The sequence below is a fragment of the Melospiza georgiana genome, chromosome 1 (genome assembly GCF_028018845.1).
Source record: "Melospiza georgiana isolate bMelGeo1 chromosome 1, bMelGeo1.pri, whole genome shotgun sequence".
NCBI lineage: Eukaryota > Metazoa > Chordata > Aves > Passeriformes > Passerellidae > Melospiza > Melospiza georgiana.
The window spans coordinates 67,177,007-67,204,850 of NC_080430.1; the positions used below are offsets into that span (position 1 = coordinate 67,177,007).

At 41.5% G+C, this 27,844-nt stretch overlaps 1 protein-coding gene across 5 annotated transcripts in view; it reads right to left on the bottom strand.

Annotated features, from left to right (window-relative positions):
• PHACTR1 (phosphatase and actin regulator 1) overlaps positions 1-27,844 on the bottom strand; it is a 295,507-nt gene that overhangs the window by 254,899 nt on the left and 12,764 nt on the right. For all 5 annotated transcript variants that reach the window (XM_058032829.1, XM_058032812.1, XM_058032803.1 and 2 more), the window contains exons 3-4: positions 26,698-26,844; positions 24,929-25,075 (exon numbers count right to left, since the gene is read on the bottom strand). In XM_058032829.1, the coding sequence (XP_057888812.1) occupies positions 24,929-25,075; positions 26,698-26,844 (294 nt within the window). The remainder of the gene's footprint in view (positions 1-24,928; positions 25,076-26,697; positions 26,845-27,844) is intronic.

The following is a 27,844-nucleotide window of genomic DNA, read 5'->3' on the forward strand; positions in this document are numbered from 1 at the left end:
CGGTGAGATGATCTCCAGAGGGCCCTTCCCACCCCAACTCTTCTCTGAGAATAACTTACATAGTGCACACAAGTAGACCATTGCCCCCTGCATACAATGCCTCGAGAATACAACATGCAAACGCATTTCATACTCTTCAGGAGCAGTACTTAATTGCCAAAGGTATCAGTAACTGCTGCCAGAAACTCAGCAGGAGTCTTCCAGCTCCTAACAAATGGCCAGTGTCACTCCTCAGTTACATATTCTCTGCTAAATCAAAATTTTCAGCTTCTACAATCTCTTGGTTTGACTCAGGATTTCTTGAATTTCAAAAAACCACACAAATACTTAAATGAAACACTGAGGAACCACTTGGTTTGGTTTGGCAGCTGGCACTACAGACTATATTTCAATCCTATTGGGCATATTTTGTGACATATTTCAAAACAAGGTAGCAAGATGAGACTTTTAGCAGATGAAGGATGTGTCTGCTTTTTGTCCTGTGGTCTTCCCCCTAGACAAAAATGAACAAGCAATGATTTTAACAGACAGTTTATCCTTTCCAGGGATAAACTGGATAAATTTAACCTAACTAAAGATTGTCCTAAGAACACAGTAACCCTAATTCTTTCCTTTGTCTTGCTGCTCAAATCTAAATAGTGATGGTCATATTTAGGGAGTGGAGAGCTAGCTAATCGTTCCTATTTTTAAGTTATTAACCTTATTAAACAGTGAGAATGTCTCAAAAGCTTCCCATAATCCTCTAATGGTTGTTTTCAGTATGATGTTAAAAGAAAAATTTAAGTGCAAGGCTAACATTTGCTTGCATTTTTCATTTGCAAGCAATGAAACAGGTGCAAACAGTGTTTGGCTTTATAACCAAAAAGAGACTTGGCAGGATATTACCCCTCTCAAATACTGGCAAGGGTCAGGATGTACCTGTGGGCATGTGTTAGAATGAAGAGATGGGTTCAGAGAAAGAAAAAGGGAGGTGTTGAAGGAGGAGAGAGGGATAATTTATAGAAACAATTATCAAAACAACAGTTCTCATATCATTAACATAGTACTAATTATTTCACAGGACTACTTCAGTGGCTGTAAAATTGCAGAATATTGCTATATTGTGTGGAAAGTCATAAGCCATTGCTCTCATCACTGGCAATAACTGGGCAAGCTGAGTTTAGGGAACTCTGCCAGAGTGAAGGGAGCAGATATCTCTTATTCTTTCCTTTGCAAGAATGATTTGTGTTGCAATAGACTTTAAAGATCATTCAGTTCCAACCACCCTTCACTGCAGGGGCAATTTGCACTAGATCAGGTTGCTAAAAGTCTCATCCAACCCAGCCTTGAACACTTCCAGGGATGGGGCATCCACAGCTTCTCTATTCCAGTGCCTGCCTCACAGTGAAGAATTTCTTCCTTATATCTCATCTAAACCCACTCTCTGATGGTTTTAAGCCATTCCCCCATGTCTTATCACTATATACCCTCATAACAAGTCCCTCTCTAGCTATCCTGAAGGATCCCTTTTGGTTGGATTCAATCCCACAGGGCATTAAATCTATGTCCTTATTATACTGGGGATCCCAGAATTTAACATGGGAGTCTACATGGGGTCTGATGAGAGTGGAGAAGAGAGGGAGAGTCACCTGTACCCCTTTGTTGTAGACAGCATTGTAGGGGGCCCCTTTGTACACACAAGCACAATCTTCGGTCTTTTGCTCAGTCTCCACACCATGATAGCTACAAAATGGACCACATCATCTTTTCAGTACCAAAGCTTCACTACCAGTTGAATTCTCCATGCTGAGTCACATGGGAAGACCAAGTAGCAAAATCTCTTTGTCTTCAGCTTCCTGAAGTTGAAACCTGAGTAAAGTTGGGCCTGTTAATGATTATTAAAAATTGTTAGAAAAGTTTATACTGTGGTATTTTTCTCTACAGGTTTTCCAGTGAAATGACTTTGTAGGTCAGGGAATGTATAGATACAAAGCAATCTTAAAGTTCACTCAGGCAAGTGACCTGTCTTCAGGAGGCACCTTGTCCAGGTGGAGCAAAACAACAGTGCTCGCAGAGACAGTTTTTAGAAGCACCAGGAGCACACAAAAAGGAGCCAAGCTGAACAATTACTTCTATTCTGAACAGCATTTTTGCAGCATATTTTCTAAACAACATCATCAACTTTGCCAATTATACAAGTCCAAATAAACATGAATGAAAAGACTACTTTTATAAAAACTTAATTGGAAATTCTTTTTAAATCCTCTAATCTTACAACTCTGACATACTGAGAAATAGCTCCTATTACAGCTTCTTTTGAGGATTTTCTAAAGCACTAATCATAGACCTAGCTGATACTACTTAAGTGAATAGACGTTTTATTTGTCAGGCTCATGCCTACTATTGAAAACCACGAATTTGAAAACTCATCCCTTAAGTAATAGCAAAAAAGTAACAATATACATTCAACAGCAAATTGCTACAATAAAGAATTCCCAGAAGAAAAAAATTATGGTTGAATGGATACTGTAAAAAAAAAGGGAAGTGACAGTTTAGCAAGTAAATTAAACGCTTAGTGCCTGAAGAGCTGATTTTCAGGATTTCCATTGTACGGTTACTGTTCTAACTTGTACAAGAGAAATTGCTATGGTTGAAATCCAGCTGCTGAAATCTAAAACCAAGTTGCTTTCACAGGCGAGAACAGTCACAATTAACTGAAGCAGGGACTGCTCCAAGAGCATTCCTTAGGTCACAGTTCAATGAAATACTGAAGTACGGACAAGCTTTTAAGCTTACATTTATGACTTTAGTTGCTCTAACTAGGACAGAGTCAATTGATAAAAGCAACAAAATTCTCTTGAGTGGGGATATGGATGTACAAAAAAAGTGTAAAAGCTGCAAGTACAGCTTGTTTTAGTTTTGGGAAACAATGTTTGTACATCAATAACAGTGTCCCGCCGTATGAGTCATGTTTTACATATGTTTGGGAAAACAAATGCAATACAAACAAAAAAACTCATACACCTTTATCCAATGTAATGCTGCCAGTAACACTACTGAAGTATAGAAGAGCTCAATGTTCTTGAACTTAGCAGAGAATGAATAGGTCAAACATCAGACAGGCTACATGAGCAGAGAATTGGGCACTTTGGCTCCGAAGCCCCTCCTGGTCCTGAATAATGATCCTTTGTTGAAGACCACAAGTACGAACTTTATTGATGCTGACAACTCTTTGAAATTAGATGTCAGAGCAGCCATCCTCATGTTGCCCTTGCTGTGGCTTTAGGTGTGGTTCCACAGTAAGGTAATCCAATTTGAATACAAGATGATACAGGATTTTTCCCTTCTAGCTCTAAACGTGTACACTCCCTAGGTGGTCCAGAAAACTGATGTGGCAAAACCAGTTGGGACCTATTATTTTACTAGATGGTTTTCTGTGCAAGCCCTAGCTCCAGCTAGAGTGAGGAAATAGGTGGACTTCATGCATGAAACAAATGATGTCTCACCATAGAAGGCAATCATATTCTTGAAATCTTCTTTCTACGTTCTGTAAGGCTCTCTTCCATAGCCATCACCCTCTCTCAAATAAGAGCCTTTATCAGATACAAGTTTTTGTCAGAGTACAAACAGCATGTATTTTCAGTTCATCAGCACTCTAAGTCAAAAGCTTTTCATTACAGCCTCCTCCTATTTTGGCTGTTCTGCTTTTCCCCCATGTTCTGGAAGGTCTCACAGTTCTAAAATTTTCATACATGTTAATCAAAATCCAAAAGAACAAAATAGTATTTTCCCAGATTTAGAAGCAGTATGGCAACCAACTTCAAAGAAGATAATCTCACACAAGTATAGAAAAAAATTTTTTAAAGCTAGCCAACTTTGAGCCTTTTATGTCAAATAAAATAACAGATGTCTCATGCCCAGTGACGGAGTGCAGTAAAGTACTGGTATAACACCAGAATGAAAAAAGACAATGCAAGAGTAGGCACTTTCATCACTGAGAAGCTTTCAAAATATCTGGATTTTAGACTGAGGTAGAGGGAGGAGAGATAATGTCCAGAAACTGGTAACATGGAAGTGCAAAGCACATTGTTTTGATGAATCCAGAGCTGCCCAAGGCCTGCAAAACACAAGTTGATGGAAGATATAATTGTCTAAGCAATCTTCTTTGATCAAGTACATATCCAAAGCACAAAATCCCTGCCACTTCAACAGAAGATTAAGGAGTTTCTCAACAGAAGATTAAGGAGTTTCTCTGCACAAAAGCTGGGATTCCGCAGGAAGAAGTCCAATGGATCATTTGGGAAAAGCTAAGCTCTCCACTGACCAGGGAAGCAGCCTCAGTATTGTTTTTTAGCATCCATTGATGAGTATTTCCCTTAGATATCAGCAACACTACTTCATTCCCATTTGTTCATTTAAAAAAGAATTTATTTCACTTTTGCATCTAGAAATGTCCTGACAGATAAGACATAAATGCACATAGTGATAAATCCAGATTTGTAAAAAAAAAAAAGTAAAAAAGAGCTGTTTGTGAATCAGTTCAGATTTTCTGCCTGACAATTCTACTAATTCTTGTTCAAAGGTTGTTTCTCTGGCTTGTTTGGAAATGTGCAGAAATCACAACTGTCTGCTGCATTTGCTAGCAAATGCAAATATACCTCCTTGGTTTTCTCAGAAAATAAAATTTTGCTAAAAAAAAAGGCAAACTGGTTAAATGAAAAGTTTCAGTACAGTCTATAAAATAATTTTGAAATGTATTGTTTCAGAAAGGAAGGTACAGATTTAAGTTTAGATTTAAGTGTGTTCTCTCGGGCAAGAAGGAACCCATCAGATAGGATGACACACAAGTATAAATAAAGCACAGCTGATTTGTAGCCACTGAAATATCAGCCAAAATGCAAGCTCTAGTCAGCATTTGAATACTTTTTATTTGAGCTTCCACATGGAAAGAATTTGCATTGACAGGGTGGTCACCATTTCTTGGAGTTTTCTTTTGGTGATGGTGGACTTTTTCATTTTATGCCTTGGTTGGTATCATCTCCTTTCCCCTCTATCAATCTCTATGAATCTCTACTCTTCCCTGGTAATGCCACATCTTGAGTGCTGTCTCTAATCTGGGCTCCTCAGTACAAGAGAGACCAGCAGCTCCTGGAGAGGCTCCAGTGGATGGTCCCAAAGGTAATTAGAGGTCTGGAGCATCTCTTATGAGGAGAGACTGAGGGAGCTGGGCCTGTTTAGTCTGGAGAAAACACGACTGAGAGGGGATCTCATTAAAGCATATAAATATCTCAGAGACAGGTGCCAAGAGGATGGTGCCAGACTCTTTTCAGTGGTGCCCAGTGACAGGGTGAGGAGCAATGGCCATAAACTGAAACACAGGCAGTTCCACCTCAACATGAGGAAGAACCTTTTCACACTGAGGGTGGCAGAGCACTGGAACAGGCTCCCCAGGGAGGTGGTGGAGTCTCCCTCTCTGGAGACTTTCAAAACCACCTGGATGTGTTCCTGTGTCACCTGCTCTAGGTGACCCTGCCTTGGCAGGGGGTTTGGATCTGCAGAGGTCCCTTCCAACCCCAACCACTCTGTGATTCTGCAATCTACCTCAAGATTACTCTTATACAGAATTACCTTGAAAACTAAACTCTAAAAGCCACTAGAAAGGAAAAAAGTGAGGGATACATGGAAACCAGCTATATTCTGTTTTCTTTTAGATTAAGAAAAAAATAAATATTCAAAGACACCCTTGGAGGTTCAACAAGCACTAAAAAAGTATATACATAGAAATGTAAGTATATGGAAGGTATTCAACACTCATTTCACAAGAGATGCATCTATTTTTTCTTTAGATGACTAGCTCATAAATCAGCACTATGCTTCAGGAAACCTCCCAAGGACACCACATAATTTTTAAATGACTACAGGCAAATGTATGCTTTGCCACATGGAAAGTTTTGTCAGAAAATATTCAGGTTGATATTTTCAGAGCTTACTGTCAGTATGAATTATCAGCAATATACATTACCACAAATGTTCAATTACACTAAATATATTACTAATTTTTTATTTGATGGATTGGCCACGCAGGCATTCCTTAATATGGGATCTGCTACATTGACAGCAGATGGTGGTACCTAGCTTGTTTGCATTTGGTAACTGGAAAGTACTTCTCCTCTAAAAAGAGGCTCTGTGAAGAGAATTATGTTTCCCTTTTCCATCTCTAGAATGGTTCTCCAAACCATTCCAGTGCTTCTTCCACTGCAGTCACATCAGTGACTAAAGCTGGTTACATCGACACTCTCTATTTCATTATTTCTAAAATCTCCAAAATTTCCAAAATCTCTCCCTCAGAAAGAAAAAGAATTTCCTGGAAGTTCTTATTACACTCTGATGAACCAAATACCAGAATAACAAAAAGGGAGGAAACTGCACACTCCCCTCCCCACTGCACACAGGTACTTGAGTTTCAGATGCAATGCAAGGTTGAAACACTGCAGCAAGCTGAAATGAATCCTTAGCTAGCAAGGGCCTTCAGCAGACGTTGCTGGAGGAATATCTCAAAGACTATCTCTTTTAAAAACTACAATTAAGGCTAGAAATGGCATTTCAAGAACAAGGTCATAGATTGAGAAGGATTTGTGGATGTGTGTGAATGTATGAATGAGAGTGTTTTTTCACATATTCAAGATACACTTGTACAGCAAATTAGCAGATTAAGTCCCAGGTCTAAGAGAGATTCTTTCTGTGTTTCTCTTGTCTAGTTGAATATGACTTCTCCATGGCAATGGAGTGGAATCCAGCATTAGCTATCTTATGAAGCAGCATCAAAAGAAAAGCATGAAATTAATAAAGGACAAGGCTAATTAGATGATACTTTACCAAGTTGTAAAGACCCATATGAAACAGCACAATGTTTCTGTTTTAGCTGAACCATACACCACCAAGACCAAAGGAAACCCTAAAAGCCAACATTGCTTTACCTACAAATGAAATAATCACAAGCATAATCCTTCGAGTATTTTTTGAGCTTATCCTTAGGGTAAATACTCATATTTTATTCACAAGGCTGTTGAAATATAAATAAAGGTACCTCTCTTAACTGACAACCCTACTGGCCTGAGAGATGGTGAACTATGACTGGCCTGAAACTCCATCTTCTCTCTTCTCACCTCATATTACCCTTGACTAAATCATCAAAACTTAATTTGTGTGTGCACACTAGGGCTCTCCTAGGAGGTCACTTATTTCTGCAGTAAGAAGAATAAACATGTTCTGACTCTTTGGTTTACATGACCTCTTCTAGCAGAGCAGCAGTGATTGGGGTCTTCATCACTTCAGCTTTCAGGCTCCAGCCAAAAGAGTTGAAAGGAGGCAGAGCAACATGAAACTATGAATGCACTAGCTGAGAACTAGGAAGTAGACAGAGCAGCACAGGCCTGGCCAGGGATTAGTATTCAGATACAATAGGGAGAATTTAAATGATGCTCATAAAGATCACATACTGGATTTTCAGTCACTTTACTTGCCAAGACTAAACAACTCCCTGGAGACAGCTTAAAAACTGCACTCAGAAGAAAGCCAGAGCAGGCTCCTGCTGATGCCAGAGTCTGTGGGGTTCAGGACCACTGATATTTACTAGACAGTATTTACAGCAAGCTGAAAAAGAATGAATGAACTTCATTCTCTTTCAGCTTTGAGTAGAACTGATGTATTGCTATCCCCCATTCTGGATTACTCATTGAAAGACCAACCAGATCTATCAATCACCTCACCCACTAAGAAATCTTACCCACAGACCAGCAAGGCAAAGGGTGGAAAAAACCCAGATAGTTTTAACATGAGGGCTTGCATTATTTACATCTCCTTCACACTGGGTTTACAATCACTTAGCTCACAGGCATTCCTTTTCACTGACACAGATCTAAACAGGAAAGGAAGTATCGGTGCTTTTCAGACAAATATTGAGGGACACATATTCTCGTGTCTTCAAGGGATAGCTCCACATTGGCAGCAGCACAGAATGGCATCACAGCAGGGAAGCCCTGAAGGGCAGATATCTTCCCTGACACATGAATAGAGCATGGCTGGCACAGAGACATATAAATGACCTCAGTGTTCCTTGGACTAAACATCTATCCCAGCTGGACACACATCCCAGCAGGAGCACAGCTGCTCAGCAAGGTCAGGACTGACCACATGGGCAAAACAGGTCTTCTCATCCTGTGAAGCAGTGACCCTCTGCTCTGGGAGGCATGCTGCTAAGTGCCTTTCCCTCCCACCTTCCCCAAGGCAGGCCAGCAGCACAACAGAGCTGGGTTTTGAGGCAGAGTTTGGTTCTGCAGCTCCTCCTCATTTTGTCTCATTGCTATAAACAGGGCTGCTCCAGCCACTACCTGCTACTTGAAGCGTGCTACCTCTGGACTCAGCATAAAGCCTCAGATTTTGAGGATTACCAGTTTTGTGATGATTCATATAATAACCAGTCTGTGCAGTAGCAATACAAAAATTCTGCATTTTTTTTTTTAAAAGCAGTATTAAAGCAAAAAGCCAAAGGTCCTCAGCACATATTCTCAGCTTTAGGTGAGAATTTTCTTCCTTCTCTTTCCCCCCACAAATGGTTTTGGGTGTTTTTCTAATGTTTATATTGCATTAAACGAAGATAGCTGTAAATAAAAATCTGATTATTAGAGATGGTTATTATTTTCTTCTTCTCAGTACTGTTCTGGGTCTTTATATCCTAAGTTGTTTTATGAACACCAGAGCAGGAACATATTAAAAACTTTAAAAGCAGACAAAAAGAAACCATGAATTAAAATAAATCTTGTAATTTATTTATTACTCATAATTACTTAAGTTTAGTATCTGTTATTCTTCTTTATATAGAACATTACCTTACCCTTCACATTCCACCACTAACTCTCACCTCTCTGTGAAAAAGGAGATTCTGAGTACAAAGACAAAGCTTGGATCTCCAGTTTCACCTTCATCTCTTACCAGCGTGCTGAGTATTGATGACAACATTTGGCTTTTTCATTTCTTGGCATTTAAGATTCTAGTACTAGGCCCCCTGCTACTCTGTTAACTGCCAGATAATGCATCATCTGACAGTCATTACTATTTCAAAGGAACCCTGCTAGAATTCTGACCTCCACTATTATTTTCTTCATAATAAATATTGTTTTGGATGTGCATCAATACTCTGGCTTAAAAGCTTTTAGAATGTGTTTTCAAAAGTGAAAGGAGCTTAAGAAAGAAGATATTCTGTATTTCATAGACTGGCTTTTCCATTCAGTACTTCAGTGACAAACCATTTGTGCTAGATTTCTCTCTCATCCCTCCAAGCCCTTCTACCCACAAAGTCCACTTCCCAGTAGCCATCCCAGTTCAGATCCAAGACACCAAGCAGAAAAAAGCAAATGTGAATGTGACTGTCATACTTTCTGCTGATTTTCTATCAAATTCTGCCAAGCAAACCAACAGTAGCCATGCCAATACCCCCAAGACATTAGTCTGCTTCCATGAAAGCATGCAATTAATAAAACTACAAGCAGGTCACCTGGTGAAGAGCAGTGCTGAATTAGGGAGCAGGATACACTCTTCCATAACATTGTGAAAAGCTACCATACACAAAAGTAAGCTCTCTGCCACACTAAGGCTACAATGGAGTTTCTAAGTATTCAGTACCAAGCCCAAAATTGAAGCAACCAACCATCTATCAGGAGAAAAATTCACCTTTGTGTGTATTTCAAATAAGCTTCTTGCAAGGAGCTTTTGGATTTTTTGACATCACGTGGGCCACATTATTCTAAAAAAATACAGAAGCAGTGAAAACTGAATCCATCACTACCACTACTCACTGGTAAGCCTGATCTAGAACCCAAACCCAGCTTTCACTGCTATGCAAGTTTAAGCCTACAGGCTCTTGATTTGCCCAATGAAACAGAATCACCACTAGCTGTTATATCCATTTCTTTTGCTCCCCTCCATAAATTCATAAGACACAATGTTTTAAAGATGTTGATCAGCAATGAAGTAATCATCCTGAACTCAAGAGACCACAAGGAACTGTTTCAATGACCCACAGAGATCATGTTGTTCTATTCTTCTGCTGACTTTCCAATGAGTATGAATATTTTCTGCAACAATTAAGAACTGCAAAAGTAACAACACACTGTCCCTAAGAGACTGACACTACAAAAGAACAAGAGCTCAATGCTTCAGAACAATACCTCAGAACTCATTCAGTGCATAATTTGCCAGTATCAACAGAGGGTCCATCTAATGCTGCAGCACCAACTGATGTTTCAATATAGTAAATTAGTTATTAGCTAGCACTTCTAAGATGAGAAACACTAAAAAGTGATTTTTTCACCTTGCTAGTGCACCAGTGGGAAAACACAATGAAGTATATAGCACATCAGCACCCTTTTCAGGCCAGAAAATTCTTCTAGTGTTGTCATCTTATTGCAAAAGTTCCATATCTTCTTGGCGATTTCTCATGGGGCATGATGTTCTGAAGAATATTTATGAGCAAGGGCAGGAAGCACTATTTGAGTTGATGTGATGAAGTCTTCCCCTTTCTCTACAATGTCTGATCCCTACAGGCTTCTGGGCATGGACACAGCATGGCTCTTACCACGATACTTTGCAGAATCACAAACAGCTCTGAAGAGGTGTGCCAGCACCTCAGGGTCTGTGCCTCCCAAGCCAACACAGAAGTCCTTAACAGCAAGGTAGAGCCCCATCTACTCCACATCCTGCCAACACTTTTACTGAGACTGGTGCTGGTTTACTGTTTTCCGAAACATACAGACAAAGCAAGAAGGTGCCGAAAATATTAGGCACCTGGACAAGCTTGTAAAGTGGATTCATGGGAACCTTACGAGGTCCAACAAGGCCCCGTGAAAAGTGCTGCACCTGGGTGAGGGCAACCCCAAATATCAATACAGGCTGGGGGAGGCAGGGAGAAGGACTAGGGGTACAGGTGGGTGAAAAACTATGCATGACCCAGCAATGGGCACTCACAGCTGAGAAGGCTAACTGCATCCAGAGCTGCATCGAAGCAGCGTGGCCAGCAGGTCAAGGAAGGTGATTTTCTCTCTACTCCACTCTCATGAGACCCCACCTGGAATACTGCATCCAGCTCTGGGGTCCTCAATACAAAACAGACACAGACCTTTTAGAGTGTGTCCAGAGGTGGCCCACAAAGTTAGGCAGAGGGATGGAACGGCTCTCCTATGAGGAAAGGCAGAGACAGATGGGGTTGCTCAGCTTGGGGAAGAGAGGGCTATGGGGAGATCTAATGGCAGCCTTTTGGTACCTAAAGAGGTAGGGAGAGACTTTTTAGCAGGGCCTGTTGTGGTAGGACAAGGAGCAATGGTTTTATACTAAAAGATGGTTGATTTAGACTACATAAAAGGAAGAAATTCTTTACAATAAGGGTGGTGAAACACTGGAACAGGTTGACCAGAAAAGTGGTAGATGGATGCCCTGTCCCTCGAAACATTCAAGGTAAGACTGGATAGGGCTCTGAGCAACCTGATCTAGGTAAGATTTCCCTGTTCTTTGTGGAGGGATTAGACTAATTGTTATTTAAAGGTCCCTTCCAACTGAAACAATTCTATGATTCTGTGCTGGTCTCCAGAGAGCAGATTTTCCTCTGCAACTTAGAGAAGAATTCAGAACATATTTCTAATGTTTATTAATGACAAATCTTGATGCATCAGTGTTTTCCTGAACTGGGTCCTTCCAGAGTCACAGTAAGCCATTTGTGAGGCAGCAGTTCTTTTCCATAGCTACAGAACTGTAATAGAGTATGTATCTATTTGAACAAGGATGCTGTAATGTTGATCTATCAGAAGCTATATTATCTGTGCAATAGAAGCTCAATTTGCAGAAAATTTAAATACTAACCACACTGATCATCAAGCTAAAGTTCTTGTAAGACATTTCATTAATATCATCAAAGAGTATTTCAAGTATGATGCAGCAACTCTACTTTACAGAGAGACTAATTAAATATAAAATCTAGTTACTGTTGTACCAATGAACCCTAATTACCCTACAACCATTTAAGGGTTGTTTTGGGAGACTCATTCTGATAGAGTGTAAAAAGCAAGCAGAGCTGCAGATAACTATTCCCTACCCATCTGGGACTAAAAATCTTATTATATACAAGGGCCGTAGGATAGACACATTATTTAAAAGAACAGGAAGATAGACAGACATACTTTTCAGAACACTTTTCATTTGTCTTCAAGCCATTGTGAGCTACTTGAAAACTTCTTTAGAAGGAAACTTACCCGCTCATATTTTCTATTCTTTTCCTGAGGGGAGAGGGAGGAAAAAGAAGCCTGAAAAAATTTTCAAATACATAATTTTTACTTAATTTTGAAGATGCCAGAAAAGGTTTCTAAGGCAAGGTGCATGTAATAGCAAACACAAAACAAATCCTCACAGGATATATCATGTAAATGCAGGAACAACATATGGCAATGACATAAGAAACTTCTGTGCACAAAATGTATGCAGTATCCTTTGCTCTGGGCCCAATGTAGTTTCAGGGTACTGTTGAGCCAGTACACACAGTGTTGAAAAGGAACCTTTACTGGATTTTGTAGTCACTTCTCTATCAATTCTCTATTGGTATGAATACCAATACAGAGAAACTCTGTTACAAACATGCTAGTTCTCCAATCTCAAAAGAAAGATGACTGTGACACAGACTTCAGAAGGGAGGACAAACCCTTCAGAGTCAGCATCCCCCTTACCACACAGAATGGCACAGAATTAAGGAAGGGGATTCCTAGGGGAAAAGCATCAGAGGATTTTGTCAGAAGAAAGGGATTAGCACTCAAGGTTTTCAGTTGCAGATGAGAATAAAACTTCTAAGGATATATATAAATACCCATGCAGCTGGACAGCAAGGTGCAAAAAATATATCAAGAAAAAATATCTTTGTCTCACATAAAACACAGAGATTTATAGAAACTGGTTTGGTAAGGTCCTATGGGAAGCATTGTGAGATATTACATATAAAAAATACAGTCCTCTAGGCAGAAAAACCAAAAAAACATGACATTGGATTCTAGCACAGAGAAATGTCATTTTTCAGTCCAAAAATCCTTTGCAGGGAAAAAAGTGTATCTGAATGGTCAAAACCACTTTGGCCATCCTCCCCCTTACACTGTAAATACCTGTTCTTCCCAGAAAATGTCTCAATCAAAATTTGGAAAGGAAAAATCATTAGCAAATACAATTATTAAGCTTACTTATTAAAGCCCCTGTGATTGAAGAAAGACACAATACAGGTCCTCCTCACCACCCTAATCCTTTCCTTCTGTATCCTTTCTAGGTCTTCTGAGCTTCCTCACCATGGAAAGGATGTACACGGAGATTGGAAATTACTCATCCGGGAGTCTTCAGGGCACGTTTGAAGACAGGGAAAAGACAACAAATATGCTCTTGTATTCACTGAATGATGGGGCCATGCTAAGGGTTAATACTATGAGTAGCAGGAATATTATCCCTCCCACCTAATAAAACAAACAGATGAGGGCCACCTTTATATACAGTCCTAGATTTTTTTTCTAAGACAGCAAACCAGCTAAACCAAAACATGAAAGTTGGTACAAACTACTAATAACACCTTCTTCAAGAGCCAACCTACATTTCCTTGATTAATCCACTTTCAAATTCTGCCTTAAATTCAGTGTAAAATCATAGAAGGGGTAAAAGAGCCAGGTCCCACAGGCAAACCACCCACAGCATCCCATTCAACCAGGGAAATTGGCTGTACATGAGTGACTGCAGTACACTGAAGCTGGCTGCACACATACACATAATCTCATAGTCCCATGTAAATGAACCAACTTGACCAAATGTTTTCTAACACAGTAACAGAAAGTTGCATGGGAGTCAAACGCTTTGGATGATGTTCTGCTAGAACAGCTCTGGATTTTATGTATGGTTAATACTGTCACCACATTCACTTCCTCAGTATATCCCTCTACCTCTTGCTGATAGCAGTCTTTTTCTTTCTCTTGAGAGGTAATGAAAGCAAAGTGCTGCCTTATTAAACACAATGATATATAGCTGATAAAATGTTTTATTTTAGCCACAGAGGGAAGAATGAGATTTAAAAGCGGAATTTATCTCCAAAATGATAAAGAAGCAGGCCCTGCATTTTCCTCCCTCTCAACACTAGGTGCTTCTTTAAATCACAATTGGCTACAAATTGTAGTAAGCCTTGCCAAAACCCATGGAAGAAACATCTCCTAAAACAGCTACGATGCAGGAAGGAACACCAATCACTGCTTGGGACCTGTCTATCTGCCACTGACTTGCATAATTGAGAGAGTAAGTTGCACAACTTGGAGAGCCATCCCTCTGCTGCCCACTTTAAGCCTTTTAGACTCCTGCTGGTTAACAGATGGTCCCTGCACGCTCCTCAGGCTGCTGACACACACCTCTAGGTATATGTACAACCACTCTAGTGAGTACCTGCTAACATCATGTTTCTGCTGCCTAGGGCAGCACTAACCACGAGCAGTTAAGTTCAGTAAGGCTTGACATGTGTTAATGACATGTCCTGCATTGCTTTAATTCTAGTGATTCTTTCCCCTGTTTTTGTACTATTATGTCACGAAGCATGTTAACAAAAAGCTGTATTCCATCAGTGTAATGATACTTCCCAACCAAATACTTTTACCACTCTCCCTTTGGGTCTCCTTTAATATCGACAAAGCTGTTAGATCAACTGCTTCCAGAGGGGAAAGCTTGCAAGGTCAAACCCCAAGGTTATTCAGTGATGCCTATCTTGTTTTCTTTAAAAAGTAAATAAAATTTACCAACTAATTAGCTCAAAAAAATATTATTGGAAGCAATCTTGTAAAATTTATCTCACATAATAGTTTGTTCTTCTGAGCCTTGAGATAAGACTAAATTACAAATCGAGCTTTATATTGATTTCTTCTTGCCTTATAATTATAGGCTATCATTTTACATGTAATTAGTTAGCCCCAGCTAATTTTTTTATTATTAGCTTTCAAAGATTTTGCCGTTCTTCCACACAGAGAAAATTAAAATGATCATTTACTTTTCATTTTTTTTATTTGCTATTTCAACCTAGTAAGTCATTGTGAAAAAAAATAATATTGAAAAAAGTAATTTTTGAAGAAATCTTTTAACGATTTTTGGAAAAACATTCAGAACATCTAAAAAGAGCCTCAATGTGTAGTGTAAGTAATAAAGGATGATGAACAAAGAAAGTGTTAAGACAAAATTAGATTTTTCATGAATGGATGAACATGCTAAACTGCTTTAAATATAAACAATGACTACTCATTAGCAGGTTAATGCAGTTTTATAACTCTCCACCTCTACCTACAACCAGAAGAGCAGTGTCTATGCAGAGAGCAGGAGTGATCATTGCTCCGGGGAATGATTGCCTTAAGCGGGTTCATGGAAGCACCATGCAGATTAATAGCTCTTTATCAGAGCTCCTAAAGATGCATGGTGACCTTTTAAAGTCATAGTTCCCGATGTACCAAATGCTGGTATGGCATCTCTGCCAAGACAGCAGGCACAGCCCTCAAGAAGCTGCAGGCCAACATATTGCTGCTACCCACATACGTAGCCCTGATAAACACCAGAGAATGGAAAAGGCAACAGGAAAAGAGAGATGCCAACAACAACACAACCCCAGAGAAGCCAGGAGCTGAGAGCTCACATGAGACAGTCAGCTACAGACCTCTTCACCAGCACACGGCACAACATGACCTTTACACCCATGTGCTCCTGCAGCTGAGGCTGGGCATGGGGAAGAGCCATCCTCCTCCAAACCTTACAGATGCCTCATGCATCAAGCACAGCCTTGTCAAGGTCTCCACATTTGTTTCTAGCACTTCTCTAGTGCAAGAAAACAAAGAAAACAGAAGAAAAAAACGATGTATGAAAACTGCACTATCCGTGATCTCAGCAAGGAAAACAAAGGACCATTACAGATGTCAGATGGGAGTAATCTCTTTCTCAAGGAATATTGCAATATAACTAATAATTTCCCATTTCTTTTTAACTGGGGGGGGGATATTTTCTGTTCTGAAAGAGATTCCTATTGCTCATTGCAAAGATGTAGCAAAATGGGACTAGCTTAAAGCGAGTCTTTTAATGCTGTTTCTGATGGCTTAACACCATTGCAACACTTGACTGACTGAGGGAACATAGGAACATTCTTCCCAAGGACATGCACCCCAGTCAGTCATCAAATCTGTCAGTAGACTCCTTGTCCTTTTACCATAGAACAGAAATAACACACTGGTAGGTAGACAAGTACCACAGTCAAAACAGGTCCTCCCAAATTTGGGGCATCAAGCTTGAATCAGGCTTTCAAAAACTTTCCAACATTTTAGCATAGAATTAGATTTAGCCCTGATGAAATTTCTTTTTCATTTTAATAATATGTCAAGTATTTAATTTGCTTATAAACTATTAACCAGATGTCTGTCTGTCCAAGTACTGTATTCACTAACCGTAAAAATGATATTGCAACATAAATTATGCATAGCCAAGAATGTTCTGATTAACCAAAATATGCACTGCAGTTCATATCAATCACAGCTAAAATGGCATGTGTTCACAGAGTATATAAAAACACAAGTATATGCAAACTCTTGTCACATGCTTCCCCAGTCTTACGTACTTCATAACCAGAATGAAACCACAGTGAATCCGGAATGCAGAAGAAACATGAGCACTGAATTTTTCAACTCTGCCTCCCTGTTTTCTTGCTGAATTTGCTACTCATTAAATTCTAGTTTGGATGTCATCTTCACATTCTTATACACTGAACTGGAATTTCAAGATAAGAAAATTATTACAGAGTTTGCAGTAAAGGCACTAATTATTTTATTTTAAATATTCAGGAACATTGTCTCTACAAATGAAAGGGAAGCTAGGGACGGTGACCATATACTGAGGGTCCAGCTATTGCTTCAGCATATCAATATAAAATAAGACCACCAATGCATTATAACTGAAGGCAACAGAACTGCATGATTAAAAATGGTTATTGCATGATTATAAATAATTTTACCCTAATAGTATTCTGAATGAAGAAAACATTTTAGTGGACTACATCAAGAAGTCGTATTACTATGTAAAATACATCACATTAATATGATTAAAATGTTAAAAGTGACATTTTTTGCACCTTATCCACAAGAGATACATTGTCACGAATATTCATCACCAAGAAAGCATAAAGGTGGCCAAGTTTTATTTCACTGTGGAAATACAACATTTCATACTGACTCTTATGGTCTAAAGCAGAAGCACAAGAAATAACTTCTAATAACATAATATTTCATTAACATTGACATTTTATATTTGAAAACAGACAGCCCAAGACATTCTTTCTGGACTAATGACTTTTGTCACATTGCAAAAACTTACAAACAACTTTAAGATTGATTCTGAAGACACTTACATGCCTAGCTCTGAGAATTACTCTGAGTAGTCCCAATGAAACCAATTAGTTGACTCAGAGTAATTAAGTATTAAAGCTAATTATACCTGTTACTGAGGATTAGGCCTTTTCTTTTTACTAGATTTTACAGCTAATAATTCTGAACAGGGCTGTCAGTTTTGAAGTTTTGGAAAAATGCAATTTCCTTAAAGACCTAGTTCCCAGAAGAAAATTATGGTTCCTGATGAAACAAAAAAATAAAATTATTTTGCATCATCCCAGCTTGCAGGAATATACTTGGTTGTGTTAACCCAAAAACCTCATCAAGCAAAACACAAATATAGAGATAACTTCTTATCCAGGCAAATTCTGCAACACCAATTTTCCTGAAGGACCAGATTAATAACAAAGCACTACAGCAGCCTTAAAGTCACACATACTGCAGAGAGTTTTACAAGGCATCAGCTCTGCATATTCTGATCCCAAAGTGAGCACATACCTTCCTTCCTTTCTTCCATCTCCTGTCACAGCTGTTGCACAGCAATGTTGATGCCATTGACTGCATGTGTATCAGCTGTCCCCTGACACAGAGAGGTGATGCGTATGTGCAGTGCCACAAGAACATCATAACATGAGAATATCTCCAGCATTCAGAGAAATGCATCTTCTATCAATTTACTCTTGCCAGTTCCATCAACTTGACTAACTTCGCCCTTCCCTTCAAACTGTCCTCAGTCATATTTGTTCATTCAAGTCTGCATCAAAAATTCCTGTTAGATGACAGCTGGTGAAGCAGGGATATCTCTCCCCTTCAACAAGATCTGGGGAACATGTAAACTCATTCCTATCAGGCACACAGTGAAGGTCACAGTCTTAAGTCTCCAAAGTCAAGTACAAGAGTTAAAACCTCAGCTGCTGATAAGACCTCTTCCCCCCAAAACTGCCTGTTGATACAGAGGTGCTTTCAGCCCCTGCACTTAGCCCTGGGAAGGGCAGGCTATCTCAAATGGCCTACCCTTGTCACATGAAAGGTGGCTTTCAGCTTGGATGTTCATTCTTAATGGTATGTGTACTCATGCTCCCAGGGCTGGAAAACAGCCAGGAAATGAATGACAGGCACACATCTGATCTCCGGCTATACTCCAAATTAAGCAGCATTAAGACTATCAGTCATCAGTCAGCGAAAGTGCAGGCACAAGGTTTTTTAAGGCAACATCTGATGGCAAAGGAGGCCGGTTCTCCAGGCCCCTTTATAAAGTTATTAAGAAATGCTTTGCCAAAACCTGTGATTTCGGTTCCTAAGTATGACAGGATCTCCATGACAATAATCTGAGGGAGTGATTAGAGCAGAGCAAAAGTGGAAATTTTCCAGGCATGCATTTTTACTAATCTTTCTCCAAAAAGAAATAAAACCTCCCACACATATTAGAAAGCCTACTACTGCCTATTTCTCTCTCCCCTGTTCTGCTGAGACCAATCTTTTCTATCTGAAATCCTAAAGCCACCATAATTTAAAAATATTTTAAAAACACTATTATGCCCTTCCAATTAACCTTTCCACATTGTTTCTAATCTGTGAGGTCCATAAATCCAAAGTTGTTGAAATTTGTATATAGTTTTGGGGAGCATTTATTCATATATCATGAAACCCTGCAGAGTATTTTATTACAAATATATTGAAACATATACTGAATAAACAGGGAAGAAATAACTCAACTCCAAATGTGATAGCATTTCAAATGACTGCAGAAATGATTAACTGCGTTAAATCATTTGTAAGGATGACCAGGGGCAAACTCAGAAACTTCAAAACAGACTTTAAAATAAAATTATGGGATTTAGAGAAAATTAAACATTAATGGGATGGAGATTTTCTGCAGAAAATCCAGTCAAGTAATTTCACTTTATTTTCACCTATTTACAATTTACCCACCTCACTGAGCTATATAAATATTCTTTCTTATTTTACAAAGTAACAAAATTAAGTTCACAAGCTCCTCCTTGTTCACTGCAGCAAAATATATCATATCCTTCCAGAGAAATCAACATGTATGAGGCTAATACACAAATAACATTATCTTTCCATTAGAAAGCAAAATCATACATCATTTTGATCCCTGAAAAGTGTTCTGCACAGCTCTAGAGCTATATAATGCAGTGCATACAGCAGTACAAACAGGAACAGTGAGGCAGCCCACCATGAAGGCTGTAAGAAACCCTAGGGCCCAAACAGAGCATGGAAGGTGCCAGGACACTGAAAATGTAAGACACTTTTGATTTCAACTTTGTGCCTGGTCCATAACAAATAAATTCCCACATCTAAAACTAACAGTCACACTTTGTGTCCTGGCTTTTCCCCACCAGCTCTGCATGACAGAAACCGCCGACCATGAACATTTCCCAGCTTGCGAACATTTGTCTCAGCCATTCAGCAGTTTCTGCCAGGATCCTCCTCCCTCTTTACACCCTGTGAATTAATTCTGCTTGCAGCAGCACTAACACAGGCTGACGTAGATTTTTTTCCTCTCCCCAGTGTAATTTATTCATCACTGCTCAAGAACAGTAAATGGTACCAAATTCACTTGCCTTTCTAGACACGAGGACCCTTCTTCTGTACCTGTGGCAAAATTATTCACAGCCACTAAGTCCTCTCCCTCTCAGCTTTGCTTTCCCAGAACACATTCCAAGACAACATGTGGCTCCACACCACAAAGAGATAAAACAGATCTTTCATCATTGAAGGGGAGCAGAGATGTGTATTTCTACAGTCTGGCTGAGATCCCTGGCTGAAATCAACAAATGACTTAAATCGCTTGAGGATCCAGCTACTTCAGTGAGATTACTGAGTGACTTCAGTGCACTAAAAATCTGTGCTACACTCCAGGGCTGAGTGAGCCAGCTGAGCTCCATAGCTTGCACAGGCTGCACCATCTCTATTGAGATCTGCCCGTCACCACCTCTTTCCCCTTTCTCTCCTCTCTCTTCAGAGGCCAGCTCGGCACTCCTCCTGCTGCTCCTCTGGCTTCTGTTTGGTTGCACCGCTGGTACACACTTTGAAATCAGAGTGGGAGGAATATATTCACATTCAAAATCTCCCCTCTCCCCATTCCACAGCATGGAAGCTAATTCTTTCTGAATCTTTGCTGATCCCTAGTACAGCTACTGTAGTCATTCTGGCCTTACACCTTCTCCAAGGCATTGGCTTGCTTTCTCCCTGAGTCTCCATCCCCAGGTTAAATAAGTAGACAATCAGCCTTGCTCAAACAAAAGCCAACATTTGGTGACTTCCCTGAATGACTGCAGAGCTGAAACAAAGACAGATTCTTGCACCACTTAACAAGAAGTCAGTCTGTTAGAATCAGCTTTGCAGAGGATTGCCGTACCAAACTTACTCTTTTTTGGCTAGGGACAAGTAAGAGTACCTGTATATAGAAATAGCTTCAATAACAACTAACACTTGAAAGGCTAAAAGAACCTGACCAGATCAATTCAGTGCAGTAGTCCCCCCTTTCCCTAACAAACACCAATACAATTCTTACAGGGATTCCCCAAGCAGCTTTGTGAAGGGGGAAGGAGGAGAAAAGCTCATACAGCTTGGACCACATAGTGAGTTTTAAGCAATCTATTTCCTTATCAGTCATCACCTCTGCCAATTTATCAAGCTTGAAAGCTACTTACCATGCACTGCTATTTAAAAAGTACAGTATTTTGCAACAGGAAGAACAGAAATCAGCCAAAACCTGTAATAGGTCAAAACTGATAAAAACCACTTGAACTGATCAGCTGGCACAGGACCAGGAAAGTGATTATGCTATTGTTACAGATGAACAAGTTTTCAGAAGTAATTTGGTATTAGCCTTTACATGCCTGCATCAGAAAGTCAGAAAGACAATCTGAAAACTGCATTTAAGAAGATGTGTATGAAAAGCCAAAGATGGATGTTAAGAGATGGAGACATGCCAGATTGCTAATCATAATAAAGAAAACAAAAAACCACCACCCAAAAGTGAGAGCACATTCCACATTCCTCTAGTGTTGCACTGGAGGAAGTTGTTGAGAAAATAAAAAATTAATTTCTGTAAGGAACTGATTTAGTATCAAATATGGAAAAAGAATTTATAGCTGCCTATAGCTTTACAATATTATGTAGCTACATTAATTTTGGCAGAAGAGGTAATTTTAATCCTTTGGGAAGTATTATCCTCTTGATATGAGCACATAACTTAGATTAATAGGACTTGCATATGTATAATAATAGAGAGAATAACCCTGGGTTTGGAAAACAATGGGGTATTTTAATCAGTTTGGGAACACCAGACAAAAAACCATACCAGGCACAACTAATCGAACAGCATTTGTCAACTCAGGCTAGGTAATAATTGTGAGTTAATTGATCAATATTTAGAAACAAACATAATAAACTGGTATGTTTTGGAAAATCAAACAATGCAAAGCTGTTAATATAATCGAAAGACAAGGGGAGATAGAAGCTGCACTGTTAATCATTTGCAAATTGTGTTTTTTAAAGACCCAGACCAAATACATGCTACAACCAAACTGTATAATTGACTCTGTGTTTGCAATCTCAGTTGTTCAACAATACAGATAACAGCAGTAATGGTATAATTATAACTCACAGCTGAAGTAGATAAAAACCTGATAGTTCTTAACTAATGGTTGCAATTAAGGGTGAAGAAGAGCAGTATTCACTGTATCTGGTTATGGTTCTTTAATAAAAGTAGATTTGAAGTTCCAATGCTGCAAAGCAGATCCTGCATGCTGCAGCCGAACTTTGACCGTGTCCTGACAGAAGACAGTGACTGGGGAATGCAGCTTGACTTGTAACAGCTGTAGGAAAAATAGCTCTGTAAGCAGTGGTTGAGCGGCAAGTGCAGATATGGAATGCACTAAATGGAAAGCAAGCAGTGAGCACACAAGGAAGAGGTTCCTTCCTGAGCCCCGAGCATCACTTCAGCTTCAACTGCATCCGTGGGCTGAAGAAACAGCTTTACTTCCTTCCTACCACCTTCCCCCTGCACAGGCAAAGAGATACACACAGCCCCGTGCACACACATGCGCTGCCAGCCCACGGACAGACAGGGAGAACGAGGCAAGGCGGGACGGGCGCTCTCCACCCCCGGCGGAGCGGCTTCAGCACCGGGGGCGGGGACAGCGCCCCGGGCAGGAGGTCGGGCCCCTCCGCCCAGGGCACCGCGACACCGAGGGCGACCCGGGCCCTCTGCGGCACAGGCAGGGACACCAGCCACGAGACTGCACATGGAAACCCGGTCGGCTGGGAGACAGGGTGCTTCGCCCCCCTCCCCATACACAGAGCCATAAAAATAAGGGCAAGAACTCTGCACCTCACAAGCAAAGTAAGTTTCAAAAGGAAAGCCCGATCGAGTATGAGCAAAAGTGGCCAAACACATTTTCTAGTGGCTTTGTCCTCAGACTAGAGAGTTCTCATACCCAGGAAGCTTGGTTTGTGCTTTCTGAGCAAACAGAAGAGTAAGCCCAACAGCTCAGAAATGAAGCGGGTATCAGCGGCATGTTTCACTTGCTTTTTGGCTCTCTCACTCGATACTGGTTGCTAAGCAATTTTATTTTTTTTACTACTCACTGCCAGATGGATTAATGAAAACACACACTTGCACTACTTACAACATTTTTCATTTATATTTCTTGATACACCAGTACAGTTTCTTTTAATTATTTCTTTTTTAAGGAATTCCATTCCCAGGTTTGCAAGTAAAGACCCAAATTATAGAGAGCCAGGGGGAGGGGAGGAACAGAAAGAAGCTAAGTGTAATTACCAAATTATTTGGTGGATTGCAGGAAAGAGGTACCTTGAGACTTGCACATCCTCTGGGACTTGTAGCAAAGACAGCATGTCTAGCTCAGCATAGAGATGTGAGGCACCAGGTGACCTGAAGGTGCCTTGCTCTTAGCTGGTTTATCTATTTATAACTACATGTCATAACATTACCTGAGAGAACACAAGTCAGCACAGTGTTATTTCAGCAGTCAAATAACCATACACAGCCTTTTTTTCTTTACACCTTACAGCAATGCTCTTTCTGTTTTCACTTCCAGTTCTTTATAGAGCTGAAACCTGGCACTTGGCACAGTCTTCCAGCCTGTGCCCTGGAATGCCACCCAACTTACCCATGGTTTGACAATTTCTTATAAGTCGTGACCAGAGAGAAATAATGACATGCCATACAATGTAACCAACCGTTCTGCCAGTGGCAAAACCAAACTGCGCATCAGCCATTACCAAGGGTGTAATTGCAGCAGGGATAACAGGAGGGGGGAGGGGAATCTGTTCCATCCCCAAATGAAGAAGAAAATGCATCTCTGCCATCTCCAACTTTCTGCCAGCTGAAAGGGGGAGGAGGGATGGGAGAGACTGCAGCAGGGCAAGCAGCAACTCCAAGGCAGCTCTCTTCCCTTTACAGCTGGCAGTGAGCTCACAGGCTCAGCATCAAAGAATGTTACACAGTTGGGCCATTTTGTGTGCTACTGCTGGGACATGAAGGGAGGCTGCAGTACTGCTGGCTACAGATCCTTCCTCATGCTGTCCCCCTTCCCAAACAGAGGAAGTCTGGTTTGGTGCAGAGAACCAGCAGGAAGAACTTTCTTTTGTTTTTGAGAGCAAGTAACCTCTGGTGTGGTTAGTTTGCTGTTGATAGAGCTCATAAGGAAAGGTCAAGAAAGGAGGGAAAAAAAGAGGCCTAGTAGAAAAGAAACAGGATAGTTTCATCATGTACAGGATGAACTGAAGGGGACAGCTTAAATCTCAAAGGAGTCATGAGGAAGAGGTGGCAAAGAGGAAGGCACAGTAGTGGAGAAAGGAGAAGGAAAGGTCAGGTGGAGAACTGCAGGAGGTTCGTCCCAATAATAGGCAGAAGGAGGTGAATGCAGGGAGCTGGAGGTGTGTTGGTAGGAACCATCAGGTTGTAAACCCATCGAGAGTCCCAAGAGGCAATGCTGAGACAACTGGGGACCTCATGAAACTAAGTGGACAACGCAGGTGCAAGTTTCCTTGCACTTCTGAGGCATAAACCCATCAGGGGAAGAAGGCAAAGAGCAAGCCAGGGAGAGACTTGCAAAACACCAAGGGCAGCATGTCCAGGAGGGATGCCAGCACCTGGCGAGGAGGGACAGTGCCGAAGCCTTGAGGGGATGCGCCACCACGCTGTGCAAGGCGAGAGGGCGGCGCTCTGGGACAGGGGAAGCTTCGAGGGGCTGAACGGAGCAGGGCAGCCGGTCCCGGCTCACCCAGGAGGGAGGCGCGGGGCAGGGGGAGCCGGTGTGCGGGCCAGGGCCAGGGGAGGCCGGCGAGGTGCGAAGGCGCGGGCAGCGGGGCAGGGCCGGGCGGCGGCGCCCGGGGAGCCCGCGGGCGCAGGCAGGGGCGGAGGGCGGGGGCGGCCCCTTCCCTCCCTGCTTCCCCCGCCGCCGGTCGCGCCGGGCCGGGCCGCCTCTCACCTGTGTCGAGGTTTAAGGAGATGCGGGCCTCGGCGAGGTAGGGGGTGTCGCTCTTGGAGCGGACGCGGCGGATGGGTCTGCGGTCGATGTCCTCCTCGGAAGATGCCGCCATTAATGTGGGCACGGTGAGCAGCGTGGCCCGGCGAGCTGGCGAGGGCGAGCGGCGGCGCGGGGCGGCCGGGCGAGGAGGGGGCGGAGGGGGAGACAGGGGAAGGGAGGAGGGAGAGAGGCGCGGGAGGGGGAGGGGAGGACGGGGAAGGAGAGAGGGAAAGGGAGAAAAGAGCGCAGGGAGGGAGGGGGAGAGACAGGGAAAACCCGTCAAGGATCTGCGGACGGGAGCGGCCGCGGCGGCCCTGCCCGCTGCCCCTGCCGAGTCCCGCCCGCCTCCGCTGCGGGGCACGGAGCGCTGTCCCCGGCCCCGGCGCTGCCGGCCCCCGCCCCGGGCACGGTCCGGCCGAGCGCCTTTCCCGCCCCCAGGGGAGGTCCCGGCTGAGGTGCCGAACGCCGCCGATGGGCCTGGCCGGCAGAGGTGCCACCCCGCAGCAAGCCCGGAGCCCCGAATGCTCACTTCTAGCCCAGGGCCTCCGGAACTCACAGCACCGCTTCATTGGGACTTGGTGGGATGTCTAACGGTGCATGCCTTCACCTCCTTACCCTCGCTCCTTGGGCAAAGCCATGGCGTAAAGCGGGATGGCGTGCCACACCTTGGCAGTTTAAATGCCGGGGGGACTGAGGAGCCTGCACTCAACGTTTGAAACTGACCAGCCTCAAAGCCCGGGGCTCGCCTTCCTAAGGGCTTCGGCAGGTCTTTGAGAAAAATGTGACCCTCTGCAAAAACCAGGGACTCCCTACGTCTGCTGCAAACTGGGCTTGGTGTTTTGTGGAATCTCTGTTTCTCTGTTTAGTAATCAGCTCTTTATGTAGACGTTCTTACCCTGTGGTTTATAGGCTGCCTGCCACATTCGGGCTCCAATTTCGGTTGGTTAGTGTAATATAAATAATTAAAAAATGCTATTAAAAATAAGTGGGTAGCACAAAAGTACTACTTTACTAAAAGTAAAGTATAAGCTAGACAGTTAAAATATGTGCATAAGAGTGTACTAGCTCATGTCATTTAATTCAGGGCTTTTTAGAAAAAATGCCAAAACCCACTCTGCTTGAAGTCACTAAACTGTCAGTACTTCCAATATCTTTTGTATTGGTCAGCTTCAATGAGAAAGAAAGACCAAGGAAGGAATGTTGGATCTCACAAATTCTGAAGGCAGTGATAATAACACTAGTTAGTCTGAATTTTGAAGGACAGTTCTCTTATTCATTCCTGCAGAGTCAAGAATTTTCTGTTCCATGTTTGCCAATTAGTACTATTGAAGTTTTGGGTTGTGCTGCATTGGCTGTAACACTGGGTTTAGCTCAAGTCTGCTGTTAGCTGTAATCCCTCCATAAATGTTCTCAAGAACTTTCATGTTTCTATGCCTGGAATGGTTAAGATATATTTTGTTTGCAAATCAATTCTATTTTGGTGTGATCTCACTAGCTCACCCTGGCTAAAACAGAAAAAAAAGTTTTAGTTAGCACTTGCAGGAGAATTTTGAAAATTATTCCTGTTCATCCATATGCAGGTGCTTGTAGTTAGACAGCCTTGGCGTCTTTGGATGTCTGGTGAACCACCACAACGCTTGTGAACGAGGAGGTACCATCTGGTCCATCTGCATCTCAAGAAGTAGTCTTTAATTAACATCATATGCTGTTTAGGGAAGCTGTGGTCTTACCATTATCAAGGTTGAAGCAGATCCGAGCTTCTTCCAAGTAAGGGGTGTCACTCTTAGACCGGAGCCTTCTGATGGGTCTCCGGTCTATGTCATCCTCAGAAGTTGCTGTCACCAGAGTGGGCACAGTGAGAAGAGTTGCCCGACGAGCTGGTAAGAAGAAATAAATGAAGATGAGAATAGCAGAGAGAAATAGAAAGGGGAAGAAGGAGGTAGAAAAAGAATAATCATAATAAAAAAGACTAGAAAAGAAAAGAGAAAGAAAATCACTCAATAGAAGAGATGATCTGTAGCAGGTAGTAGAACAGGCTGTTTGCTGTGAGGTCCTTGCCTTATATTCTACATGATACAGAATTTAAGGGCTGGTCTGAATGATACCAAGAAAAGATTGCTTTCTTTTGTGTCCCAAAGACACAGATTACAGATCTGTTGTTGCCACAGATTGCTTGTTCTAAGTTCCTAGTTACATCACTAAAACAATCCTTTTCTCAACTTCTCAATAGCTCAATAGCTGCAGTCTCTCTTTTCCTGAGGCTGAGTTTTTGAGGCTGTGATACCTGAGGAGTGGAAATATTTAAGTGGTCAATTAATCTGCAGATATCGATGGAAGCTGATATTTCCAGATATCAGTGGAACACATGATATGATTATTATTCTTGACAAGATGCAAACTATTCCAAAACTCAGTTTCTTGTTGTCTCCTCTTGAGCGTTTAAAATTAACAGCTACTTTTTTTTTGCTCTTGATCACTTTATGTCTTAATTTCTTAGTTGTGGAGCAGGGAGAAACATAATTTTCATTCAGTAGGGATTTTGTGAACATATAATTCCATTAATATTGTAAAGTATTCATATACTTTAGTGAAGCACCAATGAAAAACCCATGAGGAAAGTATCTTCTGAGCAGGATTTAAATGGCTTGGGGCCATGCATTCAAGGAGGAGAAAGCAAAATATTTAATACTGGCTCATTAAGTGAGCACTGCCCACTCCATGCACTGATGAAGCAAATGGTAGGATAGTAAAAAATTGCTGTCATCATGCAATTAGAAGCCCTACTATAATCCATATATATAAGGAGACAATTAATGTTGAAGAGGCAACCTTCATTTGGGCATTGCCTAGGTATTTAGCTCTGGACCTTATAGCTTT